This window comes from Hyalella azteca, unplaced genomic scaffold, assembly GCF_000764305.2.
Source record: "Hyalella azteca isolate HAZT.00-mixed unplaced genomic scaffold, Hazt_2.0.2 contig6678, whole genome shotgun sequence".
NCBI classification, from domain to species: Eukaryota; Metazoa; Arthropoda; class Malacostraca; order Amphipoda; family Hyalellidae; genus Hyalella; species Hyalella azteca.
The window spans coordinates 34,319-57,164 of record NW_025936832.1 but is presented as its reverse complement, the minus strand read 5'-3'; the positions used below and the strand labels follow the sequence as shown (position 1 = coordinate 57,164).

At 40.3% G+C, this 22,846-nt stretch overlaps 2 protein-coding genes across 3 annotated transcripts in view; one reads left to right on the top strand and one right to left on the bottom strand.

Annotated features, from left to right (window-relative positions):
* Positions 1-4,189: 4,189 nt before the first annotated feature.
* LOC108668146 (puromycin-sensitive aminopeptidase) lies at positions 4,190-10,284 on the top strand. The gene is made up of 4 exons (XM_018155303.2): positions 4,190-4,352; positions 6,070-6,317; positions 6,649-6,799; positions 7,052-10,284. Exons 1-4 carry the CDS (start codon positions 4,233-4,235, stop codon positions 9,137-9,139), a joined length of 2,607 nt encoding a protein of 868 aa, XP_018010792.1. The 5' UTR covers positions 4,190-4,232; the 3' UTR covers positions 9,140-10,284.
* Positions 10,285-10,341: 57 nt separating this feature from the next.
* Positions 10,342-22,846, bottom strand: part of LOC108668145 (UDP-N-acetylglucosamine--peptide N-acetylglucosaminyltransferase 110 kDa subunit) — a 36,659-nt gene continuing 24,154 nt past the window's right edge. For both annotated transcript variants that reach the window (XM_018155301.2, XM_018155302.2), the window contains exons 7-19: positions 18,963-19,052; positions 18,406-18,607; positions 17,803-17,978; positions 17,280-17,433; positions 16,637-16,888; positions 16,138-16,337; positions 15,412-15,583; positions 14,894-15,088; positions 14,409-14,621; positions 14,002-14,229; positions 13,466-13,673; positions 12,574-12,742; positions 10,342-12,085 (exon numbers count right to left, since the gene is read on the bottom strand). In XM_018155301.2, the coding sequence (XP_018010790.1) occupies positions 11,932-12,085; positions 12,574-12,742; positions 13,466-13,673; positions 14,002-14,229; positions 14,409-14,621; positions 14,894-15,088; positions 15,412-15,583; positions 16,138-16,337; positions 16,637-16,888; positions 17,280-17,433; positions 17,803-17,978; positions 18,406-18,607; positions 18,963-19,052 (2,413 nt within the window). In that variant the 3' untranslated portion in view covers positions 10,342-11,931. The remainder of the gene's footprint in view (positions 12,086-12,573; positions 12,743-13,465; positions 13,674-14,001; positions 14,230-14,408; positions 14,622-14,893; positions 15,089-15,411; positions 15,584-16,137; positions 16,338-16,636; positions 16,889-17,279; positions 17,434-17,802; positions 17,979-18,405; positions 18,608-18,962; positions 19,053-22,846) is intronic.

Genomic DNA, 22,846 nt, shown 5'->3' with positions numbered 1-22,846 from the left:
AGTATAAAATACAGGAAAGTTACCAAACGGTTGAAGTCCAGATTGCCATGATTAGAGAAATTGTGGTTCCTTAACAATTTTGATAGCAACCGGCGAATTTGGTAGGAATTTTCGAAACTTTGACAAACGGGAAGAATTTTGCAATGAATAAAATTGGCAACTGGCCTGATTAGACCTCTTTGGCCTGATTTGCTGACACGACTAGTAGTGAGTTGAGACGACAGCATTGATCTATTCCTGAATGAATGCCTAGGATGGCACGACAATACAGCGAATATAGGCAGTAGGCCACCACACATATTTTGCTAAAATTATTGAGAACGAACCCCTGGCCCTATTGAGTGTACTAGTACTAGCAACTTAGCAAGGAGACCATCTTGAAATGAATATCGCGCGTAGTTAGATTTCCCTGTCGTTTCATTATGAGAAATTAAATCGACGCCTCTAAATCTTGAAACGGTAAAATGATTGAAAAGCTGAAAAAGAAATCTCATGTTTATCTATAGTTTTGCAAACACGGGCCGCGGGCGACACCGAAAAAGTTGGGTCTGTGTCCTGTGACCGTCTGTCTAGTGTTGACTGAGGAGCTCCGAGCTTACATGCAAAAAGCCGAATGTCTGGATTAACACTTCGGCGTCACGTGGAGACTGTGTTAAATCTACAGAAATTAAACAAGAAAGATTCCATGTGTGGTTCCATATGGTAGAGTTGAATTTGATGCTTAGATAAATAAAATCGTTATCACTTTTCATCTTCAGTTATCACAATTTCTCTCGCTGGGAGACTAGGCCATGAGGCCTGCCGCCTGGCCCTGGGGTCTGTACGCAGTACGTTTGTTCAGTTTTCAGCACTGAAAACTGCCGAAACTAAGCGTACCTACTGCGTACGGTGCGTAAGGTCCAAAAATACATAGGCCTATTTATATATATGATCCTGACCTGGCTGACCACTTGCTAGTTTATAAGTTAGTGAGACTAAAATTAGATGTCTCATGTACATTAATTTAAAATTACATATCTGTTACCTATAAAGAGAGTCAAAGAATTGTTGGGTTGTTTCCAATTCCAATATGTCCTGCTTACTTAGTTATATACTTTTCAGAAAATATCCTGCTGTTAACAGATTCCCAGTCACAGTCAGCATTGCACGCAATCAATAATACCATCAGACATCAGTCCCTCATACAGGGAATATGTCTTCAAATTTCAATAGCTAGTTGATTCACAAAAGGCAGGCCTCTATATAGTACTACAATGGGTCATAGTGACAAACCAGAGATTTTTTAGAATCAGTTCATTTTTTAATTTCCTTATTTACTCAAGATTTAAACCAATTTCTTATGTATGATTATGCTGGTATTCATGATACTTTGCTTGTCTACTTATAGGACTCAAAAATGAAATTGAGGGAGAGTCTAAAAAAACTCTCTGCTTTGACACTATGCAATGGGTGCAAGGGCACTGTGGTATAATAAGGTAATACAGTGGCAGACATGGCCCTGGGCAGCCAAAATCAATATGAGTCATCACTATTCACTCATCTGTCATCTCAATGTTCAATCAGCCTTAAGACTTAAGTGTGAGCCTAGAAGACTAAGAAGAGTCCCTGAGACCCTGACTGTCTTGAGAGGAAAACTTCATCAACACTGGAGACTGGACTACCTACCTAGAACATGGAAGACATCTGTTGCCCGCACCCAGAAGGGGACTTTTTTGAGCAACGTCATGGATGAACCCAGACTGCAACCCTGGCTCTGCCTAAAGTTCCGCAGAATGGAGTGTGCTGCCGCAGTGCCGCTCGACTCAGATTTGGACATGCCGGTGTCAGAAGCCATCTATGATGGCTTCTGACACTGGGCTTCTGACACTGGGGCCCTGGGCAGGGTGGCCCAGTGGTTAAAGTACAGAGTACCAAGATTGGCGCAGAGAGGCGCGGGTTCGATCCCAGCGCTGCGCGCCAGTTTCTGGTCAGAATCGGCGAGGAGGCCGGGCGGTTAAGCATAGCAGAATTGTAGCAGTAAGTTGCGAGTTCGAGACCGCAAAATGCTGTGAATGTTCTGCGATGTTAAGAATCGGCGACAGGCCTATGGCCTAATAACGCTGAAACCGCTATTATTATTATTATTTATATGATCTAGGCATAGATTCAACATGAGTGACTCTGATCAATGTGCTATGTGATAATGTGCAACACTGTCACTGTGGATACAATTGAGCACTAGGCTTACTCGTTGCATTATCAGTGGCATGCACAACAGCACAAGAACTGAAAACTAATTTAAGATGTATAAATGTACAATTTTCTCTGCACGAACTTTTGGGGGGAGGGAACTATGATACTAATGTACAAAGGAAGATCTTTCAATTTTTGATGGTATACATTTTGAAGTCAGGTAGGGTTAGCAAACTTTAGACAGGTGACCAAAATGGAAATGTCGCTTGCATGTAGGTATGTATAAGTGTGTATGTGTGTGTGTGTATATATATGTGTATATGTACGTATCATCACCGTATGTATGTGCATGTATGGTATATGCATGCATGACGGAAATTATCTTACTTGTTTTAGTTTACCCAATTTAACTATCAATTATTGTGCTATAAGCAATGGCCCTTGCTTTCTGATATTTTTTCATGTTATGTGTAGCTTTCCTCTTACACGCTGTCATGCTCAACCATCACGCCCACTGACCTTTTATAAGCAAGAATAAAGTGGATTGACTTCCATGCCAAGAGGTCTAAAACTGCAGAAGCACTCAGGCCCAATGGTCATCCTTGCGGTTGTCCTGCAGCTTTAAGTCCACGCAGCGTAGACACCCGGAGAAGAAGAAGAAGATTACTCAGTTACTGCCATGCTGGCTTCCTGCTTACTGCCATGGCAACCATGCTGGCTTCCTGCTTGCAATGGCAGCCAAACTAGAAAATTGGGCAAATACCACTGGGCATTGTTGAATAATAGTAAAAAGGCCATGCTTGTAGTAAAATTAAGGGCCCATTTTTTTGACGCATAACTAATGTCTCTAGTAAAAAATATGACCAACGCACATTTATGCCTGTAAATTTGATATTGATGCTTATTTGCCCAGTTTACCGTTGAAACTTGAAAGGATATTTCTTTCCTGTAATTTTCAGAATATTGGGCCAAATATTACCTAGAGATTAGCTTGGCAGACAGGCAGGCATGAAATATAGGTAGGTCTACCATCAATGCTACTAAGTTACTAAATTTGCAACAACACTTAGGTATTGTGCCAGCCTTCAAAAGAAATGATCAATTTTTTTTCAACAAAACTGAATTTAACGGTCTCCGTATGGTACCACAGTCAAAAAGACTTCTTGGTTATTTTCTGGTCATTTTGGATAAAGCAGCACAAGCAGAAGCCAGGGTAAGCCACCTGCACCTGTGATTGAGATTAAGATATTTTTTTTATGTGTAATTGGCTTTTGGCCACCTTCATCCATTCACAATTTTTTATGGCTTTGCCAAATTTTCTTTTCATGAATAGTATGGAAAAAAGTAATTTTTTTCCTACTTTTTTTTTATTTGATCTAAAATGATTGTTTTCTATCCTCAATTCTATATTACAAGTATTATTATATGGTTTTATCAACAAGCAGCAAATTAAATGCAGTGCGTGGCTGCTGAGTGGTGATTAATGTGTCATTGAGGGTATTTTCTAAGTCCAACTAGAGTTTTCTCACCATTTTTGGAGCTGACCTTGCTGCTAGGAGCTATTCATTAAAAATCTATAAATTATGATACTAGCCAAAACTTTGATTTGTTGTGTATTATAAATACTGTATGTCTTCAAAGATGTTATGATCATGCTAGAGAGATCATGTTTTAATTTGTTTTGGAAAATACATCATTTCTATTGACTATTGATGGTCAGCAACTTCAGTGATGTACTGACCATGAAATTTTTGAGCATTTTTGGTAGATGAATTACCTCCTAAATAATTGACAGAAATGCAATATAAAGCTGCAAAATTCCAAAATTATCAAAAATATGTTGCATTGGATCTGCAAGGCAAAAATTTGCAATGAAGATGCTCAAGCATTCACTAATGCAGATGACACTTCATGCTTCAGCTGTTATTACCAGAAATTAGGGGCTAAGCATTGCAGAAATATTATATACTAACAATTCAATTGCGATCATCTGTCACTATTTATTTCATTCATTCTCATTATTTCTTTACAGGAATTGAGTGTATAGTATTTCATTGGTCATGTCAAGCAAATCCTCATACTTATTACCACGTGATGTTTTACCTTATCATTATGACTTGAATATCCTAATCAACTTTGAAGAGCTTTCGTTCTCGGGAGAGGTCAGCATTAAAATCAAGGTAAGAATTGCAAATGTTGTTTCAATTTTATCCCACATCTGTTTAACAGTGAATTTTTTTATATTTCATTCCACAGAAGTACTAAAATGCTGAAAATTTTGAAGAAATGGTGATGTTAAACAGAAGGGCTGAGGTTTCTCTGGTTTTAACTCAGAGACAATAAAACACTTGTTAAATTATATATTGGTTGCCAAATTTTTAACTGGATAATTAAATTATATATTGGTTGTAAAATTTTTAACTGGAATATATTCAGCCCAGAGGTTTTTTTATAATGTTGAACTAAAATACATTTCAATGTGCTGATTCAACCGTCTGCATGATGGTTTTTTGGTTAGGTTAAATGATTTTTATTGAGTTCCCTCTGGTAATGAGATAGTAACTTATTTGATTAGTTGACCTGAGAGGGTCTACTCTAGGGCATGTTTAATAATGGGTCGTCAAGAATTTACATAGCATGGCCACTGGAGTATGTGAAAGGACATGTGAATACACTTCTAATGTTATATTTATCTAGAACTTTATTTTTAATTCGTAACCAAATAATTGAATAAATCGCTTCACCACTAAATGTATCTAACCCCTATTTAAATTCTCAAACAAAATAGGAAGACGTTGATCTCGTTCAGTGGTACAACTTCCGCACCCGCTCGTAGCATTCACGAACGACCTGGGGCCTTACATTCAAAAAATTTACAAGTTCGTTAATCCATCAGCCAATCAGCGATAGCATTTCAAGCTAAAATCACCAATCACAGACAAGAAATTGGCCACTTCGTGTACTTGTAATATTGTATCTAAGCGAGTTTTGACAGTACGGCCACTGGGCATTATTGGTTCCAGTAGCCGTGCCGCGGCCACTACCTTATTGCTTCTTCATAGCTACATTCTCATCTAGCGGCATTGGATTGTTACGGGGTTGCGTTTGTTCGTACTGATATGAAGTTGCTTCTGCCTCACTGTTGCTGCTGACTGTGGCCATACTCCCAGACCACAATTGCAGCTCGGAACTGCCGCGGTCTTACTGTCGACTCCAGAATTGCTGCGTGTCTCGTTGCAGCTCGCGTTGTCTCACTGCCGACGCGGCCGTAGCGCTGATGTTGTGTAGTGATGTAGATTTTGATTTGTCACTTGTAGATTTTAATACAGTAGTTTTATACATGAGTCTTGATTCGTAAATGGCTTGAAAAGTTGGAAGTTTTGTGACTGCGGCCGTTGCTTGGAACGAAACCAACGCCCACGATCGTGGCTGCACCTGCGGCTAGATGTGCAGAGCTGTAGATTGCGCTCGCGTCGCAGGCACTTCCGAACTATTCCTGCCTATTTCCGTCCCTTATATTGGCAGCCATTACGCAGGCTTTAGCATGTAGACACTGTTTCCCTCAGCAACACATTTGAAATTTACCCTCAATAAGTTCGCCGATTTTCGATGTGAACTAACTGTGAACATTCTTTACCATCTTAACACCAGCGATCTATTGACACATTAAATTCATAACTACAGGGTAATTTATTAATGTACCATCAAACTTCGCTGTAGAGATGTAGTATCTGAGGCGGTTGATAAGCGAAGATATATAAGTGATCCTCACTGAAATGTTGCTTTCAACTATTATTTATAGTACAATATTCCAACTTTGTTTACATGTATATTTTCTTGAGGTTTGTGTAAGAAAGCTGTGTGAATTTTGGTCTAATAATTTTTTGGGGGCCACAGATAAAATCACCGACACGAGTGATCAAATTACATGCAGTTGGGCTCTCGATCCCCTCTGCCTCAGTCACGTACGATGAGACTAAGGAGGTGGTGAACTCCGTGTCTGTGGACTGCGACGATGCAAGTCAAACCATGAGTATAAATTTTGTCGAGGAGCTTGTGGTGGGCGATGGCACACTCTCGCTGCAGGCGTACACCGCACCTCTGGATACGCAGATGCATGGCCTCTATAGGTCCAAGTATCTAGGGTGAGTTCCGATGACTTGTGATAGTTTACGTTGAAATGGTGACTTTTAATGAGCGAATATTCTAAAAATGTTACACTAATGTGCAATATTCCAAGTTTAGTTAAATTAATAACTTAGAAATCCCTAAACACTCAAATCTGTACTTCTTTTGATCTGTGAAATATTTTCTTGGTCATCATTATTGATGATGTCATCATTGGACATCATCCGAGAGTCTGATCAGCTTAAGATATCACTTTCATGAGCATGTTTGACGCAAGTATTCACATAACCTTATTCTGCATGTAATATTATCACTGTTATTATCTTAATTTTATAAACAATTACCCAGGGAGGATGGCAATGTCCGTTGGATGGCGGTAACGCAATTTGAGGCCGTGAGTGCCAGGAGATGCTTCCCTTGTTGGGATGAACCAGAACTCAAAGCTACCTTCTCACTCACCCTGACTGTTCCTAAGGGAAAAACTGCTCTCTCGAACATGGTGAGGAAATGTTTGTGCGGAGTACGTGGTTTTTCTTTAATTAATCATACTCCAATTTCATTAGTTTCTTGGCTGCTGTGCTTAATTTTATCTGATGTTTCCCCAGTAGGTCAAAATGTGTTCTCTGACTTTCATTTGTCAATTCATGTTTATACTTGGCTTATATGAAACTTCGTTAGAGAGTAGAAGTATGAAGTATTTTTATCTTTCTAATAGGTACTATATTGTTTAAAAAAATAAATTTATTTGCAGCCGGAAGATAATCGAAAAGATTCTCAGGAGAACTCTTCGTTGGATGTGATAACTTTCCAAAAAAGTCCCATCATGTCCACGTACCTCGTTGCTATAGTTGTGGGTGAGTACGAAGTGCTTGAAAATGTCTTGGATTGTGGCGTCAAAGTCCGTGTGTTCACTCCCCTGGGCAAGAAGGCGCAAGGGGAGTTTGCTCTGGACGTTGCTAGTCGAGTGTTACCTTACTACACGGATTATTTCAAGGTCCCTTATCCGCTACCTAAGTTGGACTTGATAACCGTACCTGACTTTAGCGCTGGTGCAATGGAAAACTGGGGCCTTATCACTTGCAGGGAATCGCTCATGCTGTGTGACCCCATCAACAGCAGCTCTCTAAATAAACAGCGGGTGGTAATTTATATCGCCCACGAGGTTGCTCATCAGTGGTTTGGTAACCTTGTTACCATGCAATGGTGGACTCATCTTTGGCTCAACGAGGGATATGCTAATTTCAGCCAAACGCTGTGCGCCGACCATCTCTTTCCCGAGTACGACATCTGGACTCAGTTCCTCTCCCAGGCTTTCATTCCCGCACTTGAGCTTGATAGCCTGGACAGCACTCATCCTGTTGAAGTGGATGTCCAGTCGGCGGACTCTGTGGACGAAATTTTTGATGAAATTTCTTATGACAAAGGAGCTTCAGTTATTCGCATGTTACATCGCTACCTCGGCAACGAAAATTTCCAAATAGGCATGAATCTTTATTTGACGCGGCATCAATATTCCAACACATGCACGGAGGACCTTTGGAAGGCTCTTGCTGACGCATCTGGAAAGCCAGTGGAAAAAGTCATGTCTCCATGGACTCGGCAATCAGGCTTCCCGATGGTGAGTGTGGAGGCTCAAACCGAGGCTGATTCCATAACACTCCATGTGAGTCAGACGCGCTTCTTCCTCAATGGATCGAAAGATTCTTCGAATGCTCTGTGGGCTGTTCCTATTGATGTGGCCTGTAGCATGGACGACAAAATACGATGCATACTGCTTGATAAAAGCTCTGCCACGTTAGAACTCCCGGCCATGTCGCCAAATGACTGGATCAAAATCAACGCTGGTGCCTGCGGCTTCTATCGGACCAAGTACAGTTCAGACCTCTTGAAGAGGCTTGTACCACAGTTGAGCAACCAAACTCTACCGACTTTGGACAGAATAAATATTCTAGATGATCTCCTAGCAATGGTACAAGCAGGACATACCTCAACTGTGGAACTGTTGGAGGTTCTCAAAGCATATAAGGGCGAAGAAGACTATTCAGTCTTCATGAGTATCAAAAACTGCACCTCGACGCTCAGCAGTGTCCTGTCACACCGCAAGGAACTTAAAAGTCTCATGGCACCATTCATACGAGATCTCTTTGCCAATATCCATCAGAAACTAGGTTGGGAACCGAACGAAAGCGAAAGTTATTTGGATAAACTGCTCCGGCCTATGGTGTTATCAACTCTAGGTGAGAACGGCGAGCAGTCCGTAATCCAAAAGTGTCAAAGTTTACTTGTAGATCATGTGAGTGGCTCGAAAATGTTGCCAGCTGATCTGCGTGCATGTGTTTACAAGACTTGCATGATTCACGGAGATGCGTCGACACTCAACACGCTCATGAAGCTTCACCGCGACGCTGACAGCCAAGAAGAACGTGATCGCTTGTCACGGTGCATGGGCGCCACAAGCCAGCTTGATCTGCTCACGTCAGTGTTAGAGTTTACCTTGGAAGAAATCCGTCCGCAAGACATACCATTTGTGCTCTACTCTGCTGCAGGATATTCTGCAGAGGGCAGTGCTTTCGTATGGGAGTATTTCAAGACAAATTATCATTCGAAGTTTGTACCTCTTTACGCTGACAGCGATCTCATGATCCGACTCATCAAGTTCGTTTCTGGAAACTTTGCCAGCGACGATAAAGCCGAAGATATTCGGTCGTTTTTCGCGGCTCTACAGTTTCCTCCTGGTTGGCGAGGAGCGCAACAGAACATCGAGAACATCAGGTTGAATGCTGCTTGGCTTGAGCGCGATGCCGATGCGGTAAGTCAGTATCTGAAACAGTGGCAGTAAAACCTGCCATCATGCCTGATAAGACGTCTGCGTGAAAAGAAATGCTGGATATACTTCAAAATAAAAGTGTGATCACGGTGCTGATGATCTCCATTTAATTAGTGTTTTAAGACTTAAAAATTTCAGGTGCACTGTATATATATATATACACGGAGTTTCACTGTCATTCTCAGAGCACTGGAATAATTTGCATTGTCAAAGACCAATCTTGTTATATAACAATGAGTTTTAAACGAAAATACCAAGAATGAATTGTACGGGAGAATAGATCTTGAATAAATATGTATTGAGCTCTTTAGCAGGCGGACATTGAAATACGAATTTCAGAGGCTAGTACAAGAAAGTATTACCTATTCAAAAATATAGTTACTCTAGGCCACGTTTAATATTTTGAAAAATGATGGAAGAAATAGTAGTTCGAGAATATATTAAATGTCGCCAATACGTTCGAAATGTTTAATATTGTGGAAAATGAAACGTGCATATGTTATGGGAGACTGTAAAACTTCAATAATTAAAATCAATATCAAGTTGATATTATCTGATTAGATATTGCTACTTGTGCTTTAAAAAGGACGAAAAGAGCGTTGATTTTTATGACCTGACTCGCAAATTTTTGCTAAGTGTTGTATTTAAATTTCTTAGGGAGATTGATGATGGGAACCGAGTTACTACTCTATACATTTAACCCCTTTTTGAACAGAAGTTGTAAGTTACTCGGTCCATTCGTCTTCAAGACGTTGATAGCTGCTAAGAAAATATGAGAATGACGTGGTGACCAAAATGTATTGCATTGCTGAGATCGCTACCTATTGAGAAGTCATGACGATCATGTCTATCATCATTATCTAAAGTTGATTAGATCTAGCGGTACACAAAATGGTAATTTTTTTTATTGTAACAGCGCGAGTTGTGAAAGTTGCAAATAGCTCTATATTGTGTTACATACCATTTCAAACTCGATGTCAAAATTAGCTGGGAAAATTATAGCGAAGGAATCGAGAATTTCTGGAGATGGATTTAGGATCAAAATTTCGATTCATTAATGCCTCGGTGTTTGTAAGGAACATTCCGTTTGCCATACGACAGACAAGGCCAAGGATTGTAATAAAAGTTAACCAGCTGCACGTCAGTACTAAAAATAATAAGAGTTTTATTTCCTTTTCTGAATTCAATTACAGAAATGGGGCTAAAGAAACAAATTTCAATGCAAGATTTTATTTAACAGCACTCGAGCCAAGTGTGGTTAAATAACAGAAGCAGGTTGAGAAAACTCCAAAGATTAACGATATCCACAGCCAAAATATATCTATACTTACTTACGCGTATGATGCTGCTAGAGTTCAGCCCATAAATACCAAGATGGCTGATGAAGCAACATAAAGCCTTGTAGTTTCCATCGGCGTCGAACGTGGAGCTAGCAAATGTGCAAGAAGAGAAAAATCCCCTAACTATAGTTATTAGATTGAAGCGGTATTACCTAGAGCAGGATAAATACATCGGCTCGAGGTTCTGTCTCCTACATTAACGAATTCTTTGCCGACCCTCAACATTCGTCTTCGCAGCTTCAACTCTTTAAATTAGAACGCTCTTTACACTTTCTTTATCGGTAGTTTTTATGAAGCAGTAATATACTTGGCCTAAATTACAGAGCGCCTCCATCATACGTCCACGCAGCACAGAAAGCTAAACCAACAATGGTTTAGATAATATACATTCACTGCATTCCCTTAATAATCTTTAATTCATGTACATCCATGAGGGAAGCTATTTATATGTAAGGTTACTCCGTGACCAATTTAACCACTTTATACGCGATAACATAAGATTCGCGTTTTGTGTTTAAAATGAATTAGCTATGATAGCACCGCAGAAGGCGTGGATTTGTCCAAGTGCGGGAGTAGCCTAGCCACACTAGCGCTTCTCATTTTAACATTCAATCAATAAGACTGAACATATTCTCAAGCTTCACTTGTGCAGAACTTCACTGTAGAAAATACCTAATAACAAATGCCACACGGTACAACTTAATCCAACACCAACTCCCTCAAACCCTACAAGCGCAGTAAAAATACGCGAGAGCTCATTCTACCGTTCCGTGTGTTGTGATACATGTGTAGCTTGGCTCTCATACAAGGAAGAATATGAAGGTAAATTATGCCTTAACATTATCTCGCTTATTTACACATCGTCGGCATTGTCCCATAAGAGGATTCTCATCTGAACAACCTGGGCTTTATCGTCAAAATAGTTTAACATGACCACGCTTATTAAAATGAACTAAAATAATAGATTATTCCCGTTCCACTCATATTATGATTAACTAGCTGGACAAAGGCTAAGAAGTCATTCCAAAAAATCCGTGGCTTCCTAATATACATCTGTCCTGCAAACTTTTTTTATACGAGACGTCCGCTATATAGTTAATATCACGCAATGCGCTTCTTTGAGTTGAGAAATATGGAAGCGATGCAAAAATGTGAGGTTATCAAGAATTTTTTCTTAGAGAAATTTATATAAACGAAGATGATAAAAATGTATCATTATTATTAAAAATGTGAGATATAATGTAAGCGGAGAATTTTCAGCCTCACAAACTAGGTAAAGTTGAAACCCTTTCAGTTTGCAATGCCAATTTTTTTCTGCATCACAATGAATGAAAGTCCTCACCTGAACGCAAGTAATATTCCTCGCATACTTTCAAGAAGTAACATGCGCTGCAAGAACATAGGTCGACCTTTAACTAAAAGAATCAAACACACGAGTAAAACAATACTGGTCATTGCTGCAGCTTAGTACTCGGTCAGATGATCTGGCTCGTCGCCACTCAGATATTTATCCCACATGGCGTCAAACAAATTTTCAAGATTCGAGGCGTAGGTCTTGCAGTTGAAAAGTGGAGAACTCAAGCGGGCCTCCCACACTCGGCTGCGGATAGCCTTCAGACTGCAAAGGCAATGATGCCGATTAATCAATCTTAACCAACCAATAAGGTTAATTAAGAAATTTAACATAATCAAAAAATGCATTGAAAACAGGAACAATACAGTTAGAACAAGTTTCCACTCTTGAGCGTTAGTTTCATGAAAGAAGTTTTAAAATTTACAGGAATCAAGTATTCGATAGTTGATTTTCATGCGAACAGAAAGTAAATTGAATACGAGTCCATATGAAAATGTCTAGTGGCTTAAAAATGTAGTTTGGCTCAACATAAAGTGCATTCTGATTCGACAACAAGTATGCGCAGCGCGACTGGGAAAATTAGCTGCATATTTAGATTGTGATGTTGTCAATGCCTTTAGTTTACTGAAGTTGGCTAGGCCTATAAGCGCAACATAATACTAGTAAGAAAGGGAAAATTAGATTTGGAGACAGAATGCGAAGTCATTTATGCCGATGATACGGCATAAAAAGTATAAGGGCCAGGGACTCACTAGTCGTGGTCGGTGCCAAGCTTGACGGCGATGTCTTGGTACTGATGCCGCGTGGTAGCGATGAGCTCAGACACGCCCAGGCACGTGAGTTGCGACGCAGCCACGCGGGACGCCAACGTCTCGCCCATCAGTGTCACCATGGGAGTGCCCGCCCACAGCACGTCCATGCCTGCGCCATGAAATTAACAGAATTATTAGTCCGCTAACAAAAATCATGATCGGATCATTACCTATTTACAGGGAATTTATACTTGTCAGCTAAGAAACATCGTGCTCAGATCATTATTTACCGAGTAATTAATACTGGTCGGCCGAGAAAAATCATACTCAGATCATTATTTGCAGAGTAATTAATACTGGTCAGCCAAGAAAAATCGTGCTCTTGTCATTATTTCCAAATTCATTCAAGTTTAATGCAAGTAAAGAGATGACTCGTAGCTTGCAACTAATTTACAATAGATAAGTAAAAAACGTATCTTAGCTCCAAAGATGTAAGGGGGCAATATCGTCCGATTTTCTGAAATTCTGCCCAGTGCCATCAATATACAAGATGTAACCCACGATTAAGATCACCTGCTCTTACAATCACTTTTTTCACTCTTCGCTTTTCAATTTTCGAGACCAAAGAAAACTCATAGCAAATTATTTAAATAAAAGACTCCATTTACAATAAATGATTAAAACATTAACTGATTAACTTTGAAATAATGAGAAATAATCAAACCGATTTTACAGTAATTGAAAATCTGAAAGCAGCTAGGGCTCTTCGTCAATTCATAAACACAAGCGATTTATTTGAATATTTTGTTATGGATGAATGGAAGTAAAACAAAACACCCCAAAGCCCAAATCGAAAAAAAATCCATGCACATAAGAGAAGACGCTCGCTCACCCGTGGTGTGGCCATTGCAGAGCGGAGTGTCAAGACACACGTCAACGAGCTGTCCACGCCTGACGTGTTCTTCCTTGGCCGCGACGTTGGAGAATATTATGCGGCCGGGACCAATGCCAAGCTGCTGGGCTTGTGCCAAGAGGTTAGCTTCACCATGCCCTGGGAAACGCAGCAGCCACATTACGCCCTTGGGGACGCGCTTCAGGATCTGTAAAGAATAAGTGATATTGATGCCGTCAATAAGAGAACTTAATCTACAGCATTTTAATATTTCGAACAAGTTTTGAAGAAATGCGGCAATAATTCTGAGCTGTAGATAACCTTCAGCTTATAGTTAAACATCTTGCTAGAGAGCTGACTCTGCATACTATCAAGCTCTCAAGTTTGTAGATAGGAGTAACATCAATAATTAATCATGTTCTAAATCTGCTAAGCATTTCATTAATTAGAAGCTCACTATCACTGGAACAAGTTTCCTCAGAAGTTTTTCAAAATCGCGCTTGTTCACCATGGAAAGAGTAGCCAGGACAACTCACGTTGCACCACATCTGCAGTGTGGATGGATCAATTTTGTAGAGTTGGTTGAAGTTGCAGAAGACAATGGCGTCGTCAGGCAGTCCGTACTGTTGTCGTGTCGTCACCAGGATGTTCTGTGGCACCTCTTCACCAGTTGCTGCTTTGTTATTAATCTGCGTGGTTGCCAGGCCGTTCTGAACTACCATGCCGTTCACCGTCGCTTGTACTTGACCCGACGAAATCATGGTCTGGACATGTGCACCAAGAGATGAGCAATAAAATAGAAAAGATGGCATCTGATCAGAAATGCGCTTGCGTCTTAACCAGGTAAAATTAATTAGGAGTTTAGTCTGCTAAAATTTGCATTTCATATAGATTTCAAAGAACATTACACAAGATAATCTTATCGATTAACTGCAGTATATACCTGAATAGGTGCTGTGGAGCTGAGCTGGGCAACAGTCATAGAAACCTCGATGGGCTCCGAGGTCTTGGTGCCGTTCACGCCTGACGTTATGGGCTTGACGATTTCAGCCACGCGCATCAGATCTGCGCTTTCCATCACAGGGCTGAGGTCGGCTGTGTTCAACAGCGCCACCGTGTCTTTTAGTGGCTCATTGTCTATGTTCTTGATCGACTCCTGAAGCATGGCAAAAATTATTTACTTGAAGAAAATCAATAGTGAGCATTAGTTTTCTGCGAACTTAATTAACTCAGGACTGTAAAAAATCTCAACAAGTAAACCTATACATGCAAATCACACTATTTTACGCATCAATATCGAATGAATGTAAACATTAATGCAAATGACCAGCGCATATTGAAGACATGTATGCATACAAAAACATGTCTTGTATGAATACATAAATGTAGTATGGATTCTAGGAAAGCGGAATCAGCAGAGAGACTAACCACGCTCTTGATGAGCACCCTCTCCTTGAGATGAGGGAACATCTGCTGATGATCACCAACAAAGAACGTGTCCTTCATGTAGGCGAGCTTCTCAGTGTACTGCGCGGCGAGCTTGACGGGGGACGTGACGCCGTCCGTGATGAGGTAGTCCATGAACGACGCTCCACTCGTGCCGGGGTACCCAAGCCACATCGCCTGTAACGGCAACAACATCACTATAGCAAATATTACTCATTGTATTGTGTTGAATTATTCAAACCATGTGAGATCAAGACATTTTTAAAAATTTTATCAAGATTTTAAACTTGCTGAACAAAAATCCACTGCCAGTAATTTTAACAATATTTTTATTATTACTGCTTATAATAATTAGTAATTAATAAACAATTATTACTATTAAGAAGTACCGTATCCTTGCTTTTAAAACTATGAATAAAATTTCGCCCTTTTATTTTAGGGATAAGACGCGACATAATGTAACAATTAGCATTTCTATACCTAGAAAATTGTAAGCATACCTGAACGGGAGCAGGCCGCAGGGCAAAAATTTCGTTGCGCGCGCCTTTAGTGTAGCCGTTCATGTTGACCAGGATGTGGATGCCGTCCTGATTGATGCGATCTGCTGCCTTGCCATTGCAAGGAATCTGGGACAAATCCACGAAGTGCTCGGCCTCGCGAGCGATCTTACTTCTGTAATGGGTGAGAAATTTTATACGTTTAGTTTTATATGTTAGTTATTAGTTAGAATTTTCTACAAAGGAAGGAACACATCAACTAACATTTTGGTCTTGCATTAGAAAAGCTTTNCCCCCTGAGTGGTTCTCCAAGCAAGACTATAGATAGCCAGTGTATGAATATTGTCTTGGGAAGTAGCTGATGGCTAATCTACAGCAAGGATAGCTGAACTAAATCATCAATAGCTGGTCCTGATAGCTCACATTTGCCATTATTGTAAATGTATTCTGTTCTGTTAAAGTTACTGACATCTGTACATCGAATCTACGCGCTTTTACGGTGCGTCGATTCCAGTTAAATTTGAAGCATATATCGTGAACTCCGTGTGAGAGTACCTACTTTTATTCGCGGAGTATTGAAAAAATGTTGGGCTCAACAACTTCTCAAGATTGTTTTAGTGCAACCACGTATGATAAGGCCCGCGGGCAGACACCTCCAAGAGTGAATGTTGCGGATTTATCCCGCTTTAACATCACGTTAAATTTGAGCTGAGATCACTCTAGTAGTACCTGAAGGTGGTGCCATCGTCAGGACTGAGAGCGTAGCAGAAGATCTCGACACGACTCCTGTCATGCAGACCAGGGATGCTTTGCATGAGATGACTGGTGGGGTGGTTGCCGAAGTCTGAGGACACGTAGCCAATACGCAGCCTGCCGTCGCTGGCACGACGGCTGGGGAACTTGTATGGGGGCTTGTGCAGGACAGTGATCTGAAGCGACAGCAACGCTATTAAGTGGCAAATAATTAAACAGCAAAGCATGGCTACCTATCATTTTATTACAGAAAAGTGAAGTTAATATGATTTAAGTTCAAGTTGTTCAATTTACATATATTTAATGCAGGAACACAAGAATAGAACAAAGCAGTCAATTTCAGGCACCCTGAGCAAGTATTACATACGTATTGAAATGTAAACTCTAGTTCTCAAGAACATTACAGATTAAAATAGCTCTATGGCCAGAACAATAATAAACTAGAGAAAACAAATTGAGATAACTAGACCCCAACCTTCTCAATGCAGAGATTGGCATGACGTGCCGCAATGGCTTTTCTGTACTCGTGCGACAGCGGGTAAAGCATCGAGTGATGAGGGTGGACTGAGGGCAAACGGTTCCTCTCGAGCTGCTCCCCAACGATCGTCACGAGTTTCTTCATACGGGCGTCATAGTTCGTCCAGTCGCACACAATTTGCAGGCAGTGTGCCAGGTTGCAGTATGCGTCGGGGAAGTCGGGTTTCAACTTCAAAGCAGTCTTGTATGACTGTAAACAAGGATGGAAAGGTAATTACTAATACTAAACTAATCTAATTCATACTGGATGTAGTAAATCACAGAAAAAGTCGGAAAAGAATTTAGGAAAATAATCAAGAACAATTATACCTCTTTCGGAACAATTACTCTACCTCTTTCTTAATGTACACGAATTGAAAATAAATAGTCTGAATAACATAAAAAATGGAATACATACCTATATCTTATTCAAGAATTGAGTTGTAACAAGAAGATTTAGTGAAGGATTCCCAAAGAAGATAACGCGGCCTGACCTCTGTACCCCAGCCCCTTATGAAACTATTTCGGAGAAGAAGCAATCTGCAATTTAATGCTTAAGTTTTAGCATATAATACGAGTTGGCATCGGACTGATAAATTTACCTGTATGGCCTCAGGAATGTTTCCTGAGTCCTTATGGATCGAGGCGAGGTTGGAGTGAGCATCAGCAAATGCTGGGTTGATTTGGATGGCTCTCGTGTAGCACTGCAGAGCGCCCTGTATGTCCTGCATCTCCTTCAGCGTGTTGCCCATGTTGCTGCAACATGGATACATGGCGGCCGTTGTGAGACAGATACAAGTATGAAGCAAATCTAATGGAGTTAATTTCTATAAAAATACAAATATTGTTCTCCAATACCAGACTTATACAACGTTCATATTCAGATTGATAAATTAGAAACTTTAATAGTTACAGAAAACAAAATTCTTTCAATGAACATGCAGAATGCATTTGTAAACGAGAGCAGCGACAAATCTCAGCAAATCTTCAAAAGCTCGCAATCCAAGCCCGCCAATTATGCCAAAGAATAAACTTATATTTACGAGCTGGAATGCAACAGAAAATGTTAAGCCTAACTCAGAAAATTTAATTTGTCCGGTCCAAAAAATTTTCCATGTAAATCACCTGTAGGCATCAGCAAAGGTGGGCTGGATGCGGATAGCTTCCTTGTAGTGCATGAGCGCCTCGTTGAGTTTGCCCTGCTGCTGCAGGATGGACGCGAGGTTGCTGTGCGCAGCCGCGAACTCTGGGAACACTTCCAGGGCTTTGAGGTACAGACGCGTCGCCTCCTCAGTGTGGCCCTGAACACATATACATTTCTTAGAGAATAATGCTGTGGAATGAGCCCACCTTACACATCCCAGCAATGAATAAGCAGACTTACACATCCCTGATGGGAGCATAAAAAAATATAACACAAAAAATATAACACACAATCATCTATTTATGGCATAATGCCATGGAATGAGTAGGCAATACACGTATCAGATAATCGTACCGAAAGTTAGCTAGGTAATTCAAGCAACACGTCTCAAGAATTCAAGACAACGACAAACAGTCAGGCAAATATGCTACTGGGAACACATTACAATATCCTAGTAAAATAGTTAAGATGGACAATATTGAACGTGCTCACTACAGAAATATTGAACGAGCTACCGTCAAAATTGTAGTTTCTCTACGATTGAAACCGTTGTAAACATGTAGTAGTTGTATTATAACTATTACCTGCTCGCGCTTGATATTAGCGAGATTGTTGAGGGAGTCGGCATGAGTGGGGCAGAGCTGTAGCGCCGTGTTGTAGCACTCCTCCGCCTCGGAGACCTGGCCTTTCTCCTTGAGCGCATTGGCCAGGTTACAGTAAGCATCTGGGAAGTTCGGCTGCAGCTCGATGGCCCGACGGTAGGTGTCAATGGCCAGGTCGATGAGTCTGGTGTAACAAGTAACCATCAACATAATAACACCATGGACCCCATGGCTATAATTCTGAAGTTTATAACAAGTATGCCAACTCAACCTGAGCTTCCTATATGGGTCACGGAAATGAAGGTTGTAAATAAAACTAATGTCTGATTCACTTCAGAAATAAACAAGATTTCTAAAATTATTGAAAGTGCAAGAAAATATAAATCTTATAAAACTTCTACACAAATCCTTGGATAAACCAGCGTTTAAAGACACTTGCAAAAACTGCTTACAAATATGTAACGAGCTCTAACACTACTTCATCAAAGATAAATGATCATATACTATGAGATAATAATAGAAGCTATCATGACACGCACCCTTGCTCGTAGTAAACGCAGGCGAGGTTACCGTGCACCACGGCATGGTTGGGTGAGAGGTTCAGAGCACGAAGGTAGGCAGCGACCGCCCTGTAATATCAATTTAGCTCATTACCGCGCACAAGCAATATAACTCAGGACAACATAAACATACATAGAAAACATGGAATGTAAAACTATAAGATGGAGTAAAGGTAAAGGGAGAGAATGAAGAGTGTCTCGTGTTTTATATACAGAATGGATATTTATACGGCAATTAGCACGAGTTCAAACCAAAAATGTAAATTGTAGATGATGCTACGATGGCCACAATATTAGCCATGACATGAGCTTATGCCAATTTATGTGGAATATATATATTATTATCAACTTAATACGCGATACGAGGATGAAATTTCGACGTAAATTTCTCATTAAAAAAGAATTCGATAAACGTAATTTAGTTTTTCCGCACTGTATTTGACATATGAGAACATGTAACAACGTAGAACAGAGCATGATAGTTGAGAACTCAAAATGCAGCGTGTCAAACTGCACACGCGAATCGTACTTGGCAAGTATTATGAGTATGAACAGTTTTGAGGTCGAAACGAGAAAACCATCATTAAAAAGAGCTCATAATGTAGCCAACAGCGTCAATAGTTATTAAACCAAAATAATAATAATAATAATCGTGAAATTTTTTTCCCATTGAACAATAAAATTTTTAAACAAATCAATAACGAGATCGTGTAACTAGGTGAGCGCTGAGAAAAATATGCTGGAGCAAGCACAATGGAGGTGAGCTTGTAAACTCCGACGCTCAAGCCAAAACAGAAGTTGAACCCTACGATAATTTGGAACTGTAAGACACATATCAGAAATTGTAAGCTCAGGTTATTCTGTGAGCGCGACACTCAAGTCAGTCTGCCGCGCGGCAAGCCACAAAGGCTCGTGTGGAAGGATCATACATACGCCATCATAGAACTCAAGTTTCATTTATATACAAATTCAGTCTACCGGGCGATGAGACTGAATTGTTGATGAGACTGAAATCAATTGTTGTACAAAAGAAAAAAAACGAGAGGAGCACGAGTAAATTTCTCCCAAAATACAATAACCTCGTATCACAAAGCCTCTAGCTTTTACGATGCATTATAATGACCTCGTATCCCAAAGCTTCAAGCATTTACGGTGCATTATTTGTGAGCTTGCATACGTCATGAACTGCGTGCAGCAGTGGGCGCCTTAAAGAGACGACATTAAATAAATGGACTGTGTTTATCATTTACCGGCTCTTGCGGCCTCCAACAATGGTAAGACGAGCAGAATTTGAAAGCACTGGAACCCCTACTATAAAACTTCTGTAATAGACAACAGCGAATCTAAATTGAAAAGAAAGAAATCTGAGATGCCGCACTGAGCCAGGGGAAAATTCAGCGCTCGTAAAGAATTTGTACTTTTTTAGAAGTCTGGCGATGAGGGAGAGGCAGCCCGAGGGAGGAGACGAGGCCTGGGGGGTGTCGAGAGGCACTGACAAGAGGCGCTGCGATGAGGCGGCAGAGGCCACAACCTCGTCACTGATGCTTACTATCGTGTACACAACCACACACTGGTAGTCCATAGTGGTGACCAAGCACCACCACCATAACCGCGCACTGCTTCTGCTACCCCACTACCACTGCACCGCCACAGCACTACCATCACCTACACAATAGTCTTCTCTACACCAGCACGATAGTTACGTCCTCATAACTAATATTAACCGACCCTTATCAAGTTAGTTCCTTCACTGCGAAGTTCATAACGTCAATAGTGTGGTCATAGTGTTCATCAGCAGCAATAGGTCACACACTAGTAACTATCTAAAAAATTAATTACCGTACGTCATTCGTTAGGCAACACGTCCTGTGCCACACAAAACACTTCAAAGAATGCGCAGCTGCTTATAAAATATGGATATGTATTAGAGAAGAGCATCTGTGAAAAATGAGATTTCAATATTACACATCAGATTTTAGCAGATACAGTCATAAGATCATCAAGTTCCATTATTAACCTCAAACTGAAAAAAAGAGACCAGCAATTCACAAAAATTTTACAGGTCTAACAAGTTTTGTAAATAAACTCTGACCAATAATTAGACAAAGACATCTTGACAGGAGAAGCTCCAAATGAAAAGTAGGGCAGTTCGTCTTTCATCACACAGTGATTGCTTGCGACATAGGCAGCTTTGCTCAGATTTTTTCCAAGCCAAACTTTACCAGCAGACAAGGCCCACCACAAGATTAGTAAAAGCGTTTCATGTCACTTATGAGATCCATCATCAGGGAACGAGATAATAAAACAACCATTTCTGGCAAAAAAAAACATGCTCTGTTTGACGAGTCCAGTGGATCCAAGGCGAGGAAAACAGAGAGCAATTTGCCGCGCGGAAGACGATGCAGTGCAAGAGGTAATGAAAGGAACTGCAGGCCAACAAACAGTCCTTTGCAGCGCGCGGCTGTAGCCCGTAAAGAGCCCCAGGCGCCCCTCAGACCGACCGGTAATATACATGATGAGATGGTAACACGGGCGGCGGCATGCATAATGTGCGTTGCAAGCGCGAGTTCACACAGCACTAAAAATATTTGAAGAGTGCTAACAAAAAATACTTTGATAAATTCAGCTTCAGCGATTTTTTTAGAGCACAGTATTTCAACCAATTGTTCGACCACTATAGGCTATCTATAAAGCTACCACCATCGATATATCTAATGTACACTCATCAATGTAGCTCACAGAACTACATCGAATACTGTGTACAGAGCGTGGGCGAAAAAGAAGCAGTTCGATGGGAAGAGTTATTGGGGAACGAAAATTATGTTTAAAGAGATATGTTAATTCCTTATTAACACGTTAAGTGCGGCACGATCAACCGGTGGGTTGCAGGGCAAATTCCGCAATTTAGTTTTTTTTTAATTGCGTTTGTCGACAAAAATTTATGATAGCAATACTACATTTTTAAATTTTAAATGTACAGCAAAATTAAATTTTAATGTTTGTACCACAACCAACAAATTTACTAGTATATTTTGAATTATGTGCCTTTTTTACGCGGACTTTATGATAGCAGTACTAGATTTTTAAATTTTAAAATGTACAGAAAAAAGTAAATTTTAATGTTTGTACCGCAACCTACAAATTTAGTAGTATATTTTGAATTATGTGTCTTGTTTACGCGGACTTTATGATAGCAGTGGTGACAAATTTTTTACGCTGACTTGGCCGTTTTTGGCCAGCACTGGTGGGTCGAGCCGAACTTAACGTGGTAAACACATTTATGGTTGCATTATCAGCGCGTTCGGAATACTCATTTCAAGAGATACAAATAAATTTACAGTTTAAACAGCGTAACAGGGCCGGTACCAGCAGCATGAACAATTTCTCGTGCAGTCGCTTGTTTCAAAACAAAAGCTTGCCTCGACTAGACGCTTTCTAGAATTTTGCAGGCCCATAGTTTCGAAACAAGAGTCGACATTTTTGGTAATCAAGTCGAAACGAGAGACAGGCGAAGTCAATCGGAATAATTACTCATGCAAATCGGAGTTCATTTCGAACAGAAAAAAAACAGCGTGAAAAAAATCCTATCAAGAAACAACGGACAAATTTTACAAATTCCCCGGGCAATTTGTAGAGCGATAGGGGGTAAATAATAAGTGATTAGCGACAGCATATTTACTAACATTTTACACAAGAAGTGATTAGCTGCCAACATTTCCAAACAGTATTTGTTTGTCACTAAGAATGAAGCTAAAAAAGCGAAAATGATAAAAATGTTTTGGTGAAGAACATGACGAAGTGGAAAACGGTCACTGCTGGTTGTGGTATTTCTCGGTTTGAAAAAAAAAAAATTTGGTAGAGTA